General features: G+C 38.4%; 1 protein-coding gene across 2 annotated transcripts in view; it reads left to right on the top strand.

The window, feature by feature from the left end:
- Positions 1-11,098, top strand: part of DBT (dihydrolipoamide branched chain transacylase E2) — a 40,458-nt gene extending 29,360 nt beyond the window's left edge. For both annotated transcript variants that reach the window (XM_058538627.1, XM_058538628.1), the window contains 5 exons: positions 138-304; positions 4,292-4,369; positions 5,594-5,785; positions 5,920-5,991; positions 9,510-11,098. In XM_058538627.1, the coding sequence (XP_058394610.1) occupies positions 138-304; positions 4,292-4,369; positions 5,594-5,785; positions 5,920-5,991; positions 9,510-9,677 (677 nt within the window). In that variant the 3' untranslated portion in view covers positions 9,678-11,098. The remainder of the gene's footprint in view (positions 1-137; positions 305-4,291; positions 4,370-5,593; positions 5,786-5,919; positions 5,992-9,509) is intronic.
- Positions 11,099-15,126: the final 4,028 nt, after the last annotated feature.

Genomic DNA, 15,126 nt, shown 5'->3' with positions numbered 1-15,126 from the left:
ATGTAATGAAGATGGTAGCTCCAAGAGGAAGAGTTTAGTTGAGAGTAAACAACATTAGAGAACCTTCTATTTTAGTAAAAAAAAAGAATTAAAGGATTTAAGAATTTTAAAATATATATATGTTTATTGTTTTCCAGGCTTTCACAAAGCAATGGTCAAGACTATGTCTGCAACCCTGAAGATACCTCACTTTGGGTATTGTGATGAGGTTGACCTTACTGAGTTGGTTAAGCTGCGAGAAGAATTAAAACCCATTGCTTTTGCTCGTGGAGTTAAACTCTCCTTTATGCCTTTCTTCTTAAAGGTAAGATTTCATTCATTTCAAACAAGTCTTGAGTAGGACACTTAAATTTTGTTTTGCAAATATGCAATGTGTTAACTATGGGTTTGAATAAAAATATTACTTATCATATCACATAGAAAAATATACAAGTACACTCTTTGTTTCATAGGAATTTATAAAATTGAAATTTCTGTGTCCTATTTTTATCTGCTTATCTCTTTGAGCTAGGTAAAGATTGTCCTACTATTTAGGTAAAACCTATAATTCTGAAAGCGCCACTCCAGCAAAGTCCTAATTTGAACAAAAGTGAGACTTAGTATTAATCTTGTATATCACTGACATGTATTTACTTTCATTTATTCAGCAAACATATGGAGGCTTCTGGGAATCATTTCTAGTACTAGGCCTTGGGACCAGTAAAAAATGGAATAAGACCATCGGCTGACCTTGAGCAGCTCACAGTCTAGCTCCCATTAACCACCATTTTTGAAGCAGCTACCATGAGCCAGACCTCGTATGAAGTACGCTGCATATGTGATCATTTTTAATTCTCAGAATAACCCTGACGTGTAAATATTGCTACACCCACTTTCCATTTAAGGCAATTGCAGCTCAGAGAAGTTGAGAAACTTGTCAAGGATTTATAGCTCCAAGTGAGGAAGCTAAGTTTCAGGTTCTGGTCTGTTTTACTCAGAAATGCATACTGTTGTCTCCAACTCCAGTGTGGCTTCCCACCAGCCCTTTACCATACTGCACCAAGATTGATCTTCCGTAAGTCAAATTATTATATTATTCCCTGCCTCTTTTCAGTGGTTCTCCTTCTTTACCTTCAGGATAGTTTCTAAACTCCTTAGTGTGGCATAGAAATATTACCAGGAGTCTCTGCTGCCTGCTTCCCTGGTCTTCTCTCTCCCACAGTCACTTCCTCTGTGTTAGTCAGCTTAAGCTATGCATAGTTGCTGGAACGCACAACTCCACCTGAAGTGCCCCCTCCTCCCTTGATCAAATACGTGTACATCCTAAATACCAAATTTCGTTCAGGGATAGCCTCCTCCGGAAGCCTTCTGTGGCTGTCAGACTTGGAGTTAAATACCCCTTTGTCTCCCATGGCAATTTGTCTCTGTATTGCAAGTGTTTACTCGATTGTCTCTTCACTGGACGCTGAGCCTCATAAGGCAGAAACTGTTCTCCTTTTTCTCCATCTTTTTAGCAACTACCTGACAAGTAAGTGGTGCTGTATAAACATGAGATATAATAGATGTCAATAAATGAGACATCTGGACTATATTACAGCTATAGAGAGTCATCTGTAGAGACATGGCAATTGAAACACATGGATGAGAGCACCCAAATTGTGTGTGAATGAGAAGAAAAGAAGGCTGAGGGTTTTACATCACTAGGTAGGTAGAAGTTGAGTGGGCAAAGACAATGGAAGAGGTGAGTGGGGTCAGTAGTTTGACAATAGAACCAGTAAAGAGTCACTTAGAAGCCAAGTGTATCTATTGCTATATAATAAACCATCCCCAAATTTAATGGTTTGAAACAACAGTCATTTATTATTTCTCATGAGTCTACAGGTGAGCAGGACCAGTCTGCTGCTCTTGGCAGAACTCACTCATGTCTACTCAACCTACAGCTACTAGGTTGGCTAGGAGCCGGCTGTTGTAGGATGGCCTTGGCAAGGATGACTCATTTCTCTTCCGTATGTCTCTCTCATCTCCCCAGTATACTAGCCTACATGTGGTCTCATAGTACTGGCACGGATGAAGAGAGGAAGCAGATTTTAAGTACTTTTTCCAAGCTCTGCTGCGTCGAATTTGTTCTTAACTCATTGACCAAAGCAAGTCACATGACTAAGCTCAGCGTTAGCTCGCTGAGACCGTGGATACGGAGAGGCATGAAAGACTGGGGCCATTGATTCAGCCTCTCACACCAAGAGAGAAGAAGAAAGTTTTAAGAAGGGAGTAGATAACGGTCATAAACGTCACAGAAATTGACTAAGATAAGGGATGGGAACAGGCTATTGGATTAGTAATTCAGAGGTCATGAGCTGCCTTAGCCAGAACTGATTGAATGAAGTATTTTTGGGGTAGAAGCTCGGTTGCAGTTGGTTGGGGAATGAATAGAAATTGAGGAAGAGGAGACACTAAAATAATCTCATAAAAGGCGGATAGGGTACAGGTACGGGGGTGATTAAGGTGATTGTTTGGGGGAGATTGAGGAAAGGCTCCACCTGCCCCCTGTCCTCCTGCACATCCTCAAGGAAAAATTGAGCAGATTTGTAGGCTGAGAGAGAGAACTAGAGGATGGAAAGTTAAAAATATGTGAATGGGAAGAATTGCTGGAGCAAGGCCCTGGCATTGGGGGAAGAACAAGAGGAAGACCCTGGTGGAGAAGTTAACCCTGAAGAGCAAGAGAATACTATCTCTGTATTTCGGACTGGGTTCTTCTCACTGCTTCCTGGTGACAAGTCTGTTTTAAAGCAAAGATAGACCAGCTCTTAAGATATTGAACTTGTTTTATTAATATTTTTCTTCATTGTTCCAATCTGAATGAAATATCGAATCTTTATTTATTTATTTACTTATTTTTGTGAGGAAGATTAGCCCTGAGCTAACATCCGTTGCCAATCCTCCTCTTTTTCCTCAGGAAGATTGGCCCTGAGCTAACATCCGTGCCCATCTTTCTCTATTTTACACGTGGGACACCTGCCACAGCATGGCTTGATGAGCAGTGCATAGGTCCATGCCCGGGATCCAAACCTGCAAACTCCAGGCCGCCGAAGTGGAGCGCACGAACTTAACCACTACGTCACTGGGCCAGCCCCAAATCTTTATTTTGAAAACAAAATTTAATATGCTTTATTTGCCTTAAAATAATGTTTTTTTCTGCCTATGTAAGTTTTGGAACATTTGGAAAATACTAAAAAGTATTGTACAGGGGAAAAAATGACCTGTAATCTATGGGCACACACCTTGTTTTGTTTTGTTTTCTTTTTAAAAAATTTGGATTATACTCAAAATACTGTTTTTATGTGTAACACTCTAACCTTAGCTATTGATTTTTATATAAAGAAGATTAAAGTTACAGTTATCAAATCTAATGCTTGATAAAACTTTTCTAACTCTCTAGTTCAAGGCTATGATTTTTTTTCTGTTAAGACCACTGACCCACAGACAAATATAACACTTAACACAATGCATATAAAGAACTCTTAATTAGACTAGATGAGAGCAGTGAGGGAGGGAATTCTTTTTAAGGACAATCTTAAGCATTTTTATTTTTCCATTTTTTAAATTTAGTACAAGGCATAAGAACCAAATGCAATATGTGAACCTTGATTAGATCCTGGATGGGCAGAGAAACAGCTATAAAGAATATTTTGGGGACAGTTAGGAAAATTTGAATATGGACAGAAGAGTAATGGTATTAAGAAGAGAAAAAAGGAAAAAAGGAGAGCGATTAATGGAGAAGGAGGCAGTGTGGGAAGACAAATGTGATCGATCAGGGAGACAGGCTCTAAAGTAAATGTTCACGCCAGCGCTGCCCTCACTTGGCTGAGACACCAGCAGAACACTGGCCTCGGATGGTCAGTGCACTTGGAAATGTTTCTCTCTTGCTCTCTTCACACAGGGAAATAGCTTACCGCCTTTTTGAACTACAGATTGATTTCTCACGGAAATCTTAAGACTCTACATGTAAGTGAGGAATCACTTATAATTCAGACATTTTCTTTGGTACTTTGGTCAGTCTGTATAGTTAATTTGAAAATCTTCAAGCTACCTGACTACTTTATCTTTTATTCTTAAGTGATCAAGGTGATCTAGTTCCACATTTCTTGAAGGTAACAGTGGGAGTAAGGTGCCTAAGTACATGTAGACTTGAAGTTAAACTCAGCGTAAATAAGAGTTCTCTTTCTCCCTCCTTTACGCCTCTTCTTATTGCTTCGAATCCCCTATCCTTTCTGAGTTAGATGTGCTCAAGTTGCATTCTCTTTCTGTTAAACAGGCTGCTTCCTTGGGATTACTACAGTTTCCTATCCTTAATGCTTCTGTGGATGAAAACTGCCAGAACATAACATATAAGGTTGGCTATGTGTTGTGAAAATGTTCTCGTTATAAATAGAAGATGGTGTAAATGTGCTTGTTGGTTAGAGAAGCTTCTGTTGTACCTCAAATAGTGATCTTTTTTAGGCTAGAATTAAAGGTATGGGATAAAACATTAAACTGAAGTATAATTTGTTGTTATTGTTGTTGGTTTTTCTGGTTAATGATGATACTGTTCAGATATGCAGATTGCCATTTTTAAGCCCTTTTGATTTTCTGCTTAAAATAATGAAAATATATGCCTGTGAGGCAATGGAATATGTTACCCATCCTACATATGCTTCCCTCAAAAAGAATAACCCCTCTCAAAAAGGAATCCCTGCAGTTTTTAAAACAAGAATAATCTAAATGAGAAGAGTAATAAAGTTTGAATTCCATTTGAGTGAATTCTTCTGTTTGGAGTGACAGTTTGTTAAGACTGAAAACTCTTGGAGATGCTAATCCTTAATTATATTTTTCACTAGAAATATATAAGCAGAAAGTGAGCTTAGATATGCTAATTCTGAGGGGTCAAATCTAAAATCTTCACATATGATTAATACAATTTCATACTTAAGTATATACTTGTAGAAAATGCAGACAAGAAAAAAATAATGTGTACCTTCAATCCCACGACCCCCTAAGATAACTCACTGTTGTGTTGAAATATGCATCCTTTCAGCGTTTTATTTTTAAAAAAATATGGAATTATACATATTGTTTTATTTAACTTTTAATGTTATAAAAAATTTTTCTTTTAACTTTTTTCTTTTTCACTTAATATATTATGGACATCATTACATGTCAATAAATATAGCTTTGTTATCATTTATTTAGCCATGAGCTATTGATAAATGTTTTGATTGTTTGCAGTTTCTTAAACTTACAGACAATCTGAACTCAACATCCCTGCGTATCTCTACATATTTCTGTATTTATCTCCTCAGCGCAAATTTTTACATGTTGGTATATATCGTTAAATGTTCTCCAGAAAGTCTATAGCAGCTTACATTTCCAATAACACTGTATGGAAATAGCCTGTTGCCCTCTGTTCTTACCAAAAAAAATTATATTTTTCAAAAAAAATCTTTTAAAAATTATTTCTTATAAGTCATCACCAATCTAGTGAAATAGTTTTTGGTAATTATATCTGTAAGACAGTGAAGGTTGGTCCTTTCTTTCCTGTTAGCTTATGAAAAGGCCTACTGTTTTTTTTTTTTTTTAGGCTTCTCATAACATTGGGATAGCAATGGATACTGAACAGGGGTTGATCGTCCCTAATGTGAAAAATGTTCAGATCTGTTCTGTATTTGAGATCGCCGCTGAATTGAACCGCCTCCAGAAATTGGGCTCCGCGGGTCAGCTCGGTACCACTGATCTCACAGGAGGAACGTTTACTCTTTCCAACATTGGATCAGTGAGTAATAGTAATGTTCAAGTTCATAAACCATAACTTAAGATTTCTGGTCATATTTAAAAATATAAAATTTCATTTGCCATTTGTCCCTGAAAAGCTTAATTTTTCCACTCTTCCTTTCTTTTTTTTTTTAGATTGGTGGTACCTATGCCAAACCAATGATAGTGCCACCCGAAGTAGCAATTGGGGCTCTTGGATCAATTAAGGTATATATATTAACAAATTGAAAACAGAGTTGAAGCAGATCAGGAGAGTAAACACAAAGAAGAGTAACCATTTCTGAGTTTTCCCCTTGCTTTTTAGGTTTGAGTGTGATGTTGGCTCAGTAAGCCAATTATTTCTTCCTGAAAACTAGGCCTGCAATTCTGGTGGTTCCCTCTATGTGTATGAAATGGTGGTGATCTGGATTGTTTCTGTAGATCAATCATTGTGGGTTATGTCAGGCAAATGTGTGAGTCTTTATGTATAATCACAAATATAGCCAATCTGCTTCTATCAAAATATCTTTATTTCAGAAACCAAAGAATAATAGTACGCCAATCCAGATTATTATTTATAGCACAGTAAGACTCTATTTAGGGCATTTTTTCTCAAACTTTACTCTGCTCAAGAATTATTGGGAGTGCTAGTTTAAAATGTAGATTTCTTGGCCTTGAGAACAGAGCCCTCAGAACTTGCATTTTAAACAAGAACCCAGGTGGTTCCAACACAGGTGATGTGTGGCCATGTGTAGGAGACAGTGACTTAAAATAAGGGTTGCAATGATTCTTAACTCTGGCTATGTGTGAGAATCATCTGGGTTACTTGAAAAGAAATGTCCAAGCTCACCGCATACCAACTGAATCAGAATTTAGAGGGGATGAGGCTTGGGCATCCCTATTAACTCAGGGTTGAGAACCACCAGAGTTAAAACAGTAAGGTCCTAGAACCATTTCAATACCACTATTATTAAATTAACCTTGATTTTGGTCTTCATGTTTGCAAAAGAACCTTTCTTCCGTTCTATATTTATAATGCTTCCACATGTCTTTCTTAAGTTTATTACTTTCATCCAAAACCTTCACAGATACTTTCATTCAGCCATTGATTTGCTTTCTAGCAGACTGTATGTTAGCTGCTAAGTTACTCCCTCTTCCTAGAATCTACTTTTCCCTTTGGCACACAGATAGGGAGAAAAGAACAAAAACACATAGCACGACACTGTTCTTTCCGTCAGGAGTTTCTCTGAATGATAACATTTCTATCGCTCATTTTCCTCCCAGTAAGAATTCAACATTGATACTCACAAAATTCTGACTTTCTAGTTTCCAAACCATCGTGCCTGTGTGACGAAGTTTTGTTTTTCTTTTTCCTTAAAGAGATTTATTTTCTTCTGAATTGTATGTATAAGTATATAATTGTGGTAAAATATACATAAAATAAATTTACCATTTTAACACACTTTACCATTTAAGTGTGCAGTTCAGCTGCATTAGGTACATTCACATTGTTTGCATCCATCACCACCATCCATCTCCAGAACTTTTCCATCATCCCAAACTGAAACTCTCTGTATATAACACATTTTGTTGATCTATTCATCAGTAATGAATATTTGGGTTGTTTCCATTTTTTTGGCTAATATGAATAATGCTATGAACATTGGTGTACAAATATCTGTTCGATAGATGTATTTTTACAGAATCATTTTACCCATGGTTTCTTCAAGCTATGAAGCATATTTCTTAGAATATAAATCTTCACAGTGACTTCATGTAACTAAGCTTCATTGGGTAACGGCAAATAGTATTTAATTCCTTTCTCCCTTTGTGTCATCTCCCCTTTGCTATTTTCTCTGTAAATTTTAAACTCCTTGTTGCTAAATGGTTTAAGTTACTAGAACCTCCATGTTACTCAATTCTCAGTCCTTATCTTCCTTGACCTATTAGCTACACTAGAGACAGTTGATTAATCCCACCTCTTTGGAAAACACTCTTCACTTTGACTTATAGGATACCTTGTTTTTGTGGCTTTCCTCCTACCTACTGTCTATTCCCTCTGAGTCTCCTTTGCCTGTACCTCCTAATCTCCCAATCTCTAAACGTTGGGATATCCCAGGGCTCACTCTGGCCCTTTTCTTTTTTTTGGCTGGGAAAGATTTGTCCTGAGCTAACGTGTTGCCCTGTTGCCAATCTTCCTCTTTTTTTTCCTTCCCCAAAGCCCCAGTACATAGTCGCATATTCTAGTTCTAAGTCCTTCTAGTTCTTCTGTGTGAGCTGCTGCCACAGCATGGCTACTGACAGACAAGTGGTGTGGTTCCACACCCAGGAGCCAAACCCAGGCCACTGAAGTGGAGCACGCCAAACTTTAACCACTAGGCCATCAGGGCTGACCCTCTGGCCCTTTTCTTTATGTGATCCAATCTCATGGCTTTAAATACCATTTATACACTGATGACTCCCAAGTTTATATCTCCAGACTAGACCTCTCCTATGAACTCCAAACTCCTATATCCTGCTTGAATGTCTAATTGGGCATCTAGACTTTCCTGCTCCTTTCCTCACCACCCCCTGCACTCATACCTGCTCCTGCTGAAGTCTTCCCCTTTCAGTGAACAGCTGTTCTGCTCAGAAACCTCCAATGGCTTCTCATCTTACTCAGGATCAAAGGCAAAGTAGCTGTGGTGGCCTGCATGGCCCTACACTGGTGTGCTTGGTGTGACTGGGCACCCATGTCCAGCCATGACAGTTGTATCTGGGCTGTGAGGAGATAAGGACAGAAAGGGAAAGTAGGGCGTAGCAACTTTTCATGGCAGTTTGACAGAGCGCTTTTATGTCTATTGAATCTAATAAGAAGAAGTTAGGGCTTGTATTTTGTATATTTTTTTATGTCATTTTTTAAGTACTTCACTTTTACTATTTTTTTTAAAAACGGCCTGCAGTGGATTAGAAATTTGAAAAAAAAAAAATAGATCCTTTACCAAAGATGGATTGAGAACTATTGCCCTTAACAACATGCCCCACCTTCACCCTGCTCCATCTGTAGCCTCACCGCCCACCACACCCCTCCCCCACTGCTGCAGCCGCCCTGCCTCCTTTGCTGGTCCTCCAACACTCCAGTCACGCGTCCCCTCTGTCTCTGTCTCCAGGTGTCCATCTGGCTTGTTTCCTCACTGCCTTCCGTGAGGAGCCTTCTTGGTGAGGCTGTCCGTGCCTACCCTGTCAGAAACATGCCACCTCTCCTCCACTTCCACACTCTGCCCACACTCTCTAGCCCCTTTCCAAACAACTTCATTTTTGCCTACGCACTTTTTACTATCTAACACACTGTATACTTTACTTATTTATCTTAACTGTCTGTCTCTCCCCATTAAAATATTAGCTACAAGAGGGCAAGGATTGTTATTTGTTTTGTTCACTGCTTCATCCCCAGAATCTAGAATATACCTGATATGTGGTAGGTGCGCAATAAACATTTGTTAAATAACTGAAATCTGAGATGAAATTTACTGTTCTGTGTGGAAATTGTACAGGGGATAGGAAATACCTTGGAGAAACTGAAAGCTTAAGGCACGTACTCACAAAGATGGAAAAGTAGGAGCTGGTGTTTTCGGAAGTCATTCGGGATGCCCACCTCCTCTCTATTATTGGGAGGGGGATTTACCTAATCTTTCACCATTGCTATTGCTAGAGCTTGTGCTTTGAGCAAGTGAAGGTTGACTCTTGGTTCTTTTCCTTATTTCTAGGCCCTCCCCCGATTTAACGAGAAAGGAGAAGTATATAAGGCACAGATAATGAATGTGAGCTGGTCAGCTGATCACAGAATTATTGATGGTGCTACAATGTCACGCTTCTCTAATTTGTGGAAATCCTACTTAGAAAACCCAGCTTTTATGCTACTAGATCTGAAATGATGATTGATAAGACATCCTTGAGCTTCTTGAGCTTCCAAAGAATATGTAGAGCCTAGCTGTGCCAGCACGTGCTCTTCATTACAACTTGTATTATAAATGATTTGTATTGTATAATTAAGGTTTTAAGGCATAATATTTATCACTATTCTGTCAGATTTTTTTTACTGAAAATGAGTAATGGTGGAATAGGTCTCCTGGAGCTGTCACATTTTATAGGTCATAGTTTGACTTCTTAATATGGTACTGAGGTCTTTGTGTCAAAGGATTGAAACTGGCAAGAACAACCAAATTAATATGACTAAAAGACAGATGGCCATATACAGTATTTGCCCTATTTTTTTCTTTCTTCCTTTTTTTATTTTAAATTGACTCTTAATGAAACTTTTCAATTACACTTAGTTGGGAAAAGGAGTTCACATACAAAAATATTTTCCATTTCCCCACAATAATGCTAATTGTTGTATAAAATAAGTGCAATTACCTTACCTTTTAAGATATCCGGGAGTATGTGGCTCTGTCGAGATTATCATCTGTAAATGTCTTATTTATATAAATTAATATCTTTTAAAAGGGAAAATTGTAAGCAGATCTTAAAAATGCCCAATTATAGTTTTATAACCAATAAGGCTATTAAAGGCATTTGTTTAAAATGGATATACTTTTAGAATTTTGGTAATTTTTTTTGGTGTCTTGTTGGGAAAAAAACTTCACCTTTGCAAACTTGCTTCAAGTAAGGAAGGTACTTTAAATGTAGCAGCCACTGACTTGTATTCTGTCTTACATTCAGAAGTCCACTGCCTTTCAACTTTCTTGGTTGTAAGCTAAAAAATAGGAGAGGAGAAGAAATTAAGGTCTATTCCATTCTCCATATCCTGAGTAGGAATGTGAATAAGAGGAGAGAGAGGAGTCTAATCAGTAATTATGGACATTAAAATAAAATAATAAATTTTATACAGAAATGAAGGTATCATCATGATCATTTTGTTAGAGGCCCACTTTAATCAGAAATAGTATCAAGATTAATATAATCCAACATTTTGATTTGCATATAGAAATCTAGGTTGTTTCTAATATTGTCTAATTGAAAACTGTATGTACAAGTGAAGTTTTATGACAGAAAAAAATGTGTTTTAATATCTGTTTGATTGTTTTCAAAATGGAAATAGTGTTTAAATTAGAAAATAATGGATCAAATGAATGTTATTTTTAAATTTCAGATAATACAGAGAGTTACAAAGAAAAGAAAATCTTCTGTAATCCTACCACTATTAACGTTTTGGTCAATGTATCTGTATACATAGCTATTCTTTTTATAAAAATGAGCTCATACTATACTACTATTTTATAATTTGTTGTTTTTAATTTAACGTTATATTATGGACAACTTTACGTGTCAATAAACAATTTCACATTATCATACTTTAAAATGGCTGCATAATATTCTATTGTGTGTCTTTATTATATATTTAAATATTAAACATCTGCTATATACCAAGCATGGGCACACAATGCCTGCCCTCATGGTCAACTGCCTTCATTGGGCTTACAGTCTAGTGGAGGAGACAGATATTAAATAATCATAAAAATGAAAATATAGTTACACCTCTAAGTAGGAGAAAACAGGGTGCTATGAGAGCATGTAATACAGGTTACTGACCTGTCTGAGTGGATCAGGAGATGGATGTACCATAGTTTAACCAATTCCCTATTGATGGCATCTGCAGAATTTTAAATGAAGAAAAACATGATCAGTAAAAATCTCCCCCTCACTTAAAGTATGTGAAAACTAGGAAAACGGGAGTCCTGAAATGAGTAGCTAATATATTTCCCTGAAGGTCCAACATCATTGGCTCAAGATGCTCTTTACAGTCCCAAAATAACCCTTGAGCTGTCTGTTCTAGCCCAACCTCCTGCCATTACCATCTTCTCTTTGGTCTCAGCCATTGAGAATTCAGCAAAGGATTTGTATCCACTTTGCGGGCCTTCAGGATAGGAGGATTCCCTGGAGGGAATCCACAAGGCTCTACACATCATAGCGTGGGCGGTGGGTGAAACAAGGCTTTTACCATATTCCTAAAGGTTGAAAGTAATGGGGAGAAGCTAGGAAATTCAAGTCCTTCACTAATATTTCTGGAGGTTGGAAGGTGCTATGTGTACATGGGAGAGAAGCAAAAATTATTGCTGGGAGTGGCCAACAAGAAAATCAAGGTTCCATACATTATGTAGAACATTTCTCTGATTTTGAAAAGGAAGCACACTGGGCCGGCCCCGTGGCTTAGCGGTTGGGTGCGTGCGCTCCGCTGCTGGCGACCCGGGTTCGGATCCCGGGCGAGCACCGACACACCGCTTCTCCGGCCATGCTGAGGCCGCGTCCCACATACAGCAACTCGAATGGATGTGCAACTACGACATACAACTATCTACTGGGACTTTGGGGGAAAATAAATAAATAAAATCTTTAAAAAAAAAAAAAAGAAAAGGAAGCACAAAGGGGAAGGAAGTTTAAAGGACAGAAGACAGAATTAGTATTAATTTCCATTTTAGAGATCAAAATATACCTTATGTTGAAGTATTCCGAGAAGTGGTTATGTAGGAAGAAATAGTGAAAGTGACAGTTTCTTTGTCCGAGAAGCCCACAGGCCTCTTTGGGCATTTCCCATGGCTTTCCAGTCAAAGTGGATCCCAAAAATCACTTGCTGGATTTCTATGCTGACTTCTATGTGAACTATGCTTTGAGAAAGATGCTGGAGCTCAGCACTGCCAGTACAAACTTTCCTTGTAGTCTTCAAAAACTTTTTTAACATTCACCCTGTAATTGATTAAGCTGTTCATTCTGCACATATTTATTTAGTGTGTATTCAGTTCCAGGCCCTGGATAGATAATGTGGATAAAGATAAGATAGAGGAAGTTTCTGCCCTCTCAGCAAGAGCTTTGGCCTGTGATTAAAGCTTTCACCAGAAGTGGGTCTGTGCCAACAACATGGAGAAGAGCAGTGCTTTTAGAGTTGAGTTGTATTTCCAGTCAGTTCTTAACGGTGGTTTTGCTCCTTCCCTATGAATTTTCTTTTCTTACTGAGGTTGGATCATTGTGTCTTTCTTTAACTCTCGAGCTCTGCCTCACAAATCCTGCCTCACAAACCACACATCGACTAGTAGGATAGACTCTATCCTTGGGCCACACAAACCCGAGCCATCCAAGTTCTTTAACAAGTTATGGTTCAGGTGTTGCTTTTCAAGGGGCTAGCAACGTAGGCGACACCTGTGTAAAACCAGACCATTTAGGCACAATATGGGAGAACTGCGCCATCTGAGTGTAACACTTGCAGAATGCACATCATAAAGCTTCTAACTAGAGTACCGTCAATGAGTCCTCTAGCCTGTTGGCTTGCCACATAGCGGTAGTGAGGGAAAAATTGAGACAAATAATTATAATAGTATCAGACCTCATTAATGCTTTACATAGATTAATTCATTCAGTCTGCTCAGCAACCTCATGAGGTAGGTGCTATGATTATCCTTATTTTAAGGATGAGGCAACTGAGGCATGGAGTTTAGGTAGTTAGATGTGCATGGATTAAGATACTCCAAAAAAGTCTAAAAAACTAAACTAGTATATCTCACTTCATGTTCCAAATACCTGGATTGTCCATGATTTTATGGTGTTTGAGGAGTAGGTATTATTAGGCTAAAAGGAGGGGAATTTTATATGTCCTAGGGGTCTTAGCAGTTTGGAGTGCTCCCTGAAGGCCCCGTGTTCTCTGGTCACTGCCAGGAAGGGTCTTTGGTGTTATGAATTCTCTGCAGCAGTAGTTTATTAAAGCAACAGTAGTTTATTAAAGCAACGTGATATTAGTTCCTCTCAGAACAGGATCCCACCAGCATCCTCCTGTTCTCTCTTATTGAGCCTGCCTTTACATAACAGAACCAAACCGTAGAAGAGCAGGCCATTGGGTATTCTCAGAATACGGGATGCTTCTTTTAGGAATGAGGGTGAAACTCCGCGGCTGCGTTCAGTGACTGCCTGCGGTGGCCATCCCAGTTGTTCTTGATCGGCAGCAGAGCATGAGGACAATGTCACAAGCTTCAGGAGATGATCACAGGAAAACCCTGAGGTTTCCAGAGGAAAGGATCAGGGCCTCCGTCCTTGCAGCCTATGCCTTCCCAGATGCTGGTTTTCCCTATGTACAAACACTCAAAAACCAGAAAGAGGTAAGCGCAGGATTTAGGGTTCACAAGACACACCTATGTTCTTTGTTGTCCTAAGCTCCCATCACAATAAACTACTCCCCATTCCCTGAACACGGCATGTAGTATATTTCATGCTTCCATGCCTTTACTGGACTCTGGACTCCACCAGAAGAAAACCCAGAACAAAAGTCACTTTCTCCTTTAGACCTGCTCTGACTGTGCCTCCCTGCATTTGAATCAATATTTATTTTCCTCTCTCCCTCCTGCTTTGCCCACGCCCCGGCCAGGACTCCTGCGGTGATGGAGCTAGGTGCGTATGTCTGACTCTGCTCCTGGACTGTGAACTCTCTCAGTATCTCCAGCTCAGTTTCCTGGTGCCCAATAGGTGCTGGTTGACTTAACAAGAAATCTGTGCCCTTGATTTGATTACGTCTTTTATGAAGTACTAATGTAGTGTGAAGCATAGCCAATAACCCAGGAAGGGGTAATGTGAAGCTCCCGTGGCTACGAGGCAGCTCTTGTATCTGCGAGATGACTGAATGGCTTTACTTGCTGCAAGGAAAAGTATCTAGAGAAGGAAAAGGAATCTGTACAAATCTTCTTGTAATTGGTAAGACATTTGTTTTACATTTTTGACAATGAACAGTTATACTTTCTCTTTGTAGTGTGTCTATTTTACAGTACATTGGAATTCCTTGGTTAATCAACATGTTTAGTATTTGCAAGCTCATTTTAGATTTTATAGAACTTGGATCATCATTTTGCTTTTTCAAGTGCTTGTTACAAATGATTCATTTATGCCATTATAACAAATGATTAAACAAAGCAATGATCTATCTAATGCTAAGTGGGAAATAACACATCCAAACTCTATTTGTCTATAAATACAACGCTATTTATAGGGGAAAAACATTACCCACATTACAGGTGCATTTAATAGGCCAAAAAGTAGAAACTACTTAATTTACTGACTTACTGATTTATTGATTTATACCCTGCCACTTTCATAAGGGATTTAAGAAAGCAACTGCATCCATATTCATAATCACCACATTTGAACATATAGAATTATTATTATTGTTGTGTTGTCACGTATAGCTACCTTTACATAACATTTTTAATTAAGCATCTTAACTGATTATTTTATTTAATCCTCACAACAAACTTACATACTGTTATTCTTTTATTTTAATGATGAGGAAGCAAAGTCTCAGAGAGGATAATAACTTGCCCAAGGTCCCACAGTAAGTGACAGAGACGG

Source organism: Diceros bicornis, chromosome 4, assembly GCF_020826845.1.
Source record: "Diceros bicornis minor isolate mBicDic1 chromosome 4, mDicBic1.mat.cur, whole genome shotgun sequence".
Taxonomy (NCBI): Eukaryota; Metazoa; Chordata; class Mammalia; order Perissodactyla; family Rhinocerotidae; genus Diceros; species Diceros bicornis.
The sequence above is the reverse complement of the archived record's forward strand: the minus strand, read 5'-3'. Positions and strand labels throughout refer to the sequence as shown.